At 39.8% G+C, this 5,140-nt stretch overlaps 1 protein-coding gene across 1 annotated transcript; it reads left to right on the top strand.

Moving 5' to 3' along the window:
• Positions 1-3,162: 3,162 nt before the first annotated feature.
• On the top strand, positions 3,163-5,088 carry LOC105619556 (leucine-rich repeat protein soc-2 homolog). The gene has a single exon (XM_012201073.1). The coding sequence runs from the start codon at positions 3,163-3,165 to the stop codon at positions 5,008-5,010; it is 1,848 nt and encodes a 615-aa protein (XP_012056463.1). The 3' UTR covers positions 5,011-5,088.
• The last annotated feature ends 52 nt before the right edge of the window (positions 5,089-5,140 follow it).

The raw sequence follows: 5,140 nt of genomic DNA, 5'->3' as shown, positions 1-5,140 counted from the left end.
GTATAATCAACTTTGTGTACGCAACTCAACTTATTCGCTTGTCACGTACTAGAAATGTTCAACTTTGCCCAACTTTTGCTGCGACGTCGCGATACTTGGAAAAATTATGGGTGCGTTCGGGGAGACACTATTCGCGCTATGGACGCAAACGCTACCAATGCTTTTCTTGGAGCCAATAGCGCGATAGCGTTAACAAGTTTTATGAACGATTCTAGTATAGTGTTGATAGCATTTAACCAAAAAGATATTCATCGAGATTAATTTAAAAGTTAATGTAGAAAATTCTGTTTTCAAACTTTTCCCTATAATTAAAATTTTTAAAGTTTTGTAAAGTATTTGTAACGTTAAATTTTTTATTTTCTCGTTGTGAATAACAACAGAACGCAATTGTAATTTCTATGATAGCTTGCCGAAGTGAACAATGTAGAAATTAGATCAAAAAATTAATATAGTTACATTAAGTAAATTAATCAGATAAAATGAAGAACCCTTGAGCGTCCATTGTCGATTTTAGAAGAAGAAATATATTTACATCTAATAAGGATCTTAAGCATCTGCAGCGGAATACCCTGCTGCGTACCGTAATAGTAACTTTTTTCCGTACGAATTAAAAATTGCAAGTAACAAGATATCTCTAACTTTCACATTTATAATGAAATCAAATACATAAGTTGCACTTCGCAGAAACTTTGGAAAGTTAAAGATGATACACAAGTAAGAATTACGTTCACTCCAGCCTAATGGCAAGTCATCAGCAGAGATTAAAATTGAGAGTGCATTTATTATGATAAAATTTGAAATTCACACATTACGTACGTATGTTTACTCTACGAAATTTTAAGAGAGAAGTTTGGTGATACTTGAGAACAAAATCCCCTTAAATATTAATCTAACTTTGACGAATGTTAAATGCTACTAACGCTATGCTTGGATCTGTAAACGCTAACGTTAGCAATACATTACCTCGGAAGAAATAGCATTGATAGTGCATAGTTGTGATGTAACACGCTATCATTAGTGATGTCATGATCGTGTTTGTTAGCACTATCTGCAGCTCCGCGAACAATTTGTAGCGCTAAATAGCGCGAATAGCGACTCCCCGAACGCATCTTATATAATATATGCTTATTGGACTGTGTTCGGAAATTTATTCGGGTGCACCCATGTATTATTTATCTTCGTTTAACATTTGGTGAACAACAAGGATAAAATGATATATAAATACACTTGCGAAGACAACCTGGATGTCGCGCGTCCCGCATCGCGCTGGTGTGCAAGAGCCATTAGAACGGAATCAGACTACATTAAAGAATGAGATTGAAGATTGAAAGATTGAAGTTTGACCAAAACAGCCAAAATTTCTTTGTCTTCATTGATAAAATTTCAATCTTTAATCTTTAATCTCAATACATTCAATACATAGTCTGATTCTGGTCTTAGTTTTGATCGATGAAATTGGCCAATCAGCCTTAGTCGTACAAATTGGCTATTGGTTAACTTCACTGATAAGTGAACTTCGGTAGATAAACTATCGATTAGGGCTGCCGCACACAAAATTCTGTAACAGTATACGTAAGGTATAAATTTAAGCCGATAAGTCAATCAGGATATTGCTTTAAATTAATCTAACAGAAATGGAAATAACAGTAAACTTATTCATAATCTCGTAATAAGGTGAATTTCAATCGGTTAAAACTCGTCTTATGGCTGCTATTTTTATTTCCGTTAGAGTAGATCGAAAGCAATCCTAACAGCACAAACGTCGATATGTCGACTGTAAGTTGATTTTGCTAAGTCAGGGCTTTAGAGTCGACTGTAAGTCGACTTTGTACAGACATCCTTCCAATGTCGATCTTAGGACGTCTAGTGCGATTTACGTTCACAAAGCTTAAATATGGAATCATTTCTTGTTGTTTAACTATAGTTGTTTAACTATAGTTAAACAAGGATGAATTCTGTTGATGAGCGTTGTGGGCATGAATCGGATTACAGCCTAGAATAGTTGACTTAAAGTCGGCTTATAGTCGTCTTTAGTGGGACATTATGACTTAGAATCTCCAAGTCGTTTAAAGTCGACTTACGGACGTCCATTTTTCAGACATCTAGAAGCTATAGTCGACTCAGAATTGATTTAGAGTCTTTGTGCTGTTAGGCAATATCCTGATTGGTTCATCGGCTTAAGTTCACGCTTTGAGGTTACTGTTACAGAAATTTTGTGTGGCAGTCCTTATTACTGACTCATTGTAGAATCAGCGTAACAGTACATTGAGATCTATGTACTCTAAACGGAAATAAAAATAGCAGTAAACTTATCCATTAGAGTTTCAATTGGTTGAAATTCGCCTTATTATGAGATTATTATGGAATAAGTTTATTGTTATTTTCATTTCCGTTAGATTACATAATCTAAAGCAGTATCCTGATTGGTTTATGGGCTTAAATTTACACTTTACGCATACTGTTACAGAATTTTGTGTGCAATAGCCTTAGATGATATTCTGCACTAACCACTACGTAAACGAATGCACCCAACAGTATTGGTATATTCTTCTATATTATCCAATGAGGCGTTTAGATCTAAAAGATTACACCAATACGTAACGAGCATTCACTCATTATTGAATTCGCTGAATGCCCAATGGTTGGACATTCATAGAAAACATTTATATGGGTACACACATATATGCTGTATGCATAATACGTATACGTGTGCGGTTAGTTAGTATGCTCGCGCTTGCGTTGTTACAGGTGATTATTCGGTCGAATCCGTCGAAGACGGAGCCGTACGAAACGCAAAGGTCATTTTATACCTGCCTATATTGATAATGTCGATATTTCCAAGTCTTATGGTCGAGCATTAATCTTTTACAATTTACGTAGATGTGTCTGATCATTTTAATCGCGTGCGAGTCGCAGTGAAGAGCGGCACGTCACATTTTAGAGATTTCGAGTCACCTCAAGCAATCTCAAGTCAACCTCGAGATATTTTTGATTGGAGGGGGAATTGACGTGCGTGCGTGCGTATGTATATGCGTGCGTGCGAATCTCTTTCACCTGTATAGTGTTATTTCATACGTGCTTGTGTATACATCACCGTAGTACCCTCGTCGCGTCGCGTCATTTGGCGGCGAACGCGCGGTAAGGGAAGGAAGATTGTAGGTTATGAAAAAATCGTGCAAGCACTGTACAAGCGTGAGTAACATATCGACGGTGTGTCTGCCGAAGACGAATCGTAATCGCGCGACGAGTCTCGGGGACGACAGTCTTTTGAACCTCGACATGAAGGAGCAGGATATACCCGAGTATCTAGAGGGTTGCGGATTATCGGCTTGTACGGCTAGCAACGAGATATCCGAGGACGTGGAGCTTCAACTGATGCATGACAAAAAGTTCTCCACTATGTCTTCCTTCGGAAGTAGCAGCAGTAGCAGTCTGGTCGACTCGAAGAAAATTGTTATGATCAAACATCCAGACTCAAACAAGCTGAAACCCGCTGGTAAGAAGACCAAGCCGATCCAGGCGGAGTTGGATGTGGGTAAGGAGTTCATCCGATGTAGGGAAGACTGCGTGAGGCGGTTAGACCTGAGCAAGGCCTGTATCACGACTTTACCTAGTTCCGTGAAGGAATTGAAGCATCTGCGGGAGTTCTATCTCTATGGCAACAAGCTGACGACTCTGCCACCCGAGATTGGGTATCTGTCGAATCTGGAGACGCTCGCGCTGAGCGAGAACTCGCTCACCAATTTGCCCAACACTCTGGAGAATCTCAAGTCGCTACGGGTGCTAGATCTCAGACACAACAAGCTCATCGTGATTCCAGACGTAGTGTACAAGCTCACGTCACTCACCACTTTGTTCCTGCGCTTTAATCGTGTTAAATACGTCAAAAACAACCTATGTAACCTGACAAATCTCACCATGCTGAGCTTTCGGGAGAACAAAATCAAGGAACTGCCTGCAGGGATAGGCGAGCTGGTCAATCTTCTTACCTTTGATGTCTCGCATAATCATTTGGAACATCTACCTCCGGAAATTGGCAAGTGCGTGCAATTGTCCACCCTGGATGTGCAACATAACGAACTGCTCGACTTGCCGGATACGATCGGCAATCTGGTGTCGTTGACCAGACTAGGAATCCGATATAATAAACTAACAAGTATTCCTAAATCATTGGCGAACTGCAAATTGATGGATGAATTCAGTGTGGAAGGCAATCAAATATCGCATCTACCAGATGGACTGCTGGCTAGTCTGTCATATCTTACGACAATCACATTGTCTAGAAACTTATTTACCTCGTATCCTGCAGGTGGTCCAGGCCAATTTGTCAACGCTTATTCCATCAATGTAGAGCACAATGAGATCGACAAGATACCCTATGGCATTTTCTCACGATCCAAGAACCTCACAAAATTGAACATGAAAGAAAATAAGCTGAACACTTTGCCGTTGGATATCGGTTCGTGGGTGGCCATGGTCGAGCTGAATCTTGGAACGAATCAGCTGACAAAGCTTCCAGATGACATACAGTGCCTGCAAAGTCTAGAGATACTGATTCTCTCTAATAATGGACTGAAACATATTCCGACCACTATAGTGAATCTTCAAAAACTGCGGGTGTTGGACTTGGAGGAGAATTACATTGATGTGTTGCCGAATGAGATCGGCTTAATGACCGAGTTGCAAAAGCTGATCTTGCAGTCGAATAAGCTTACCGAGTTGCCACGCACAATCGGTCATCTAAGGAATCTCACGTATCTCAGCGTGGGCGAGAATCAACTAACTTATTTGCCGGAGGAGGTTGGCACCTTGGAGAGCTTAGAGTCACTCTACCTCAACGACAACAAGTCCCTGCACAATCTGCCATTTGAACTGGCGTTGTGTAAGAATCTCGGTATTATGTCAATTGAAAATTGTCCGCTGTCGCATATACCAATGGAAATTGTAGCCGGTGGACCATCACTGGTGATTCAATTTCTTAAAATGCAGGGTCCTTATCGACCAACATAATTGTTTTATTATTTTATTTTATCGCGTGTTTTTTTTACGGTTATATAGATGTCGATTCTTAATTATGAGAGATGAATAGAAAAAAAGAAGAAAGAGAGAGAGAGAGAGAAAGAGAGAGAGAGAGAGAGAG

This window comes from Atta cephalotes, assembly GCF_000143395.1.
Source record: "Atta cephalotes unplaced genomic scaffold scaffold00022, whole genome shotgun sequence".
Taxonomy (NCBI): Eukaryota; Metazoa; Arthropoda; class Insecta; order Hymenoptera; family Formicidae; genus Atta; species Atta cephalotes.
This window is presented reverse-complemented; position numbering and strand designations above follow the sequence as displayed.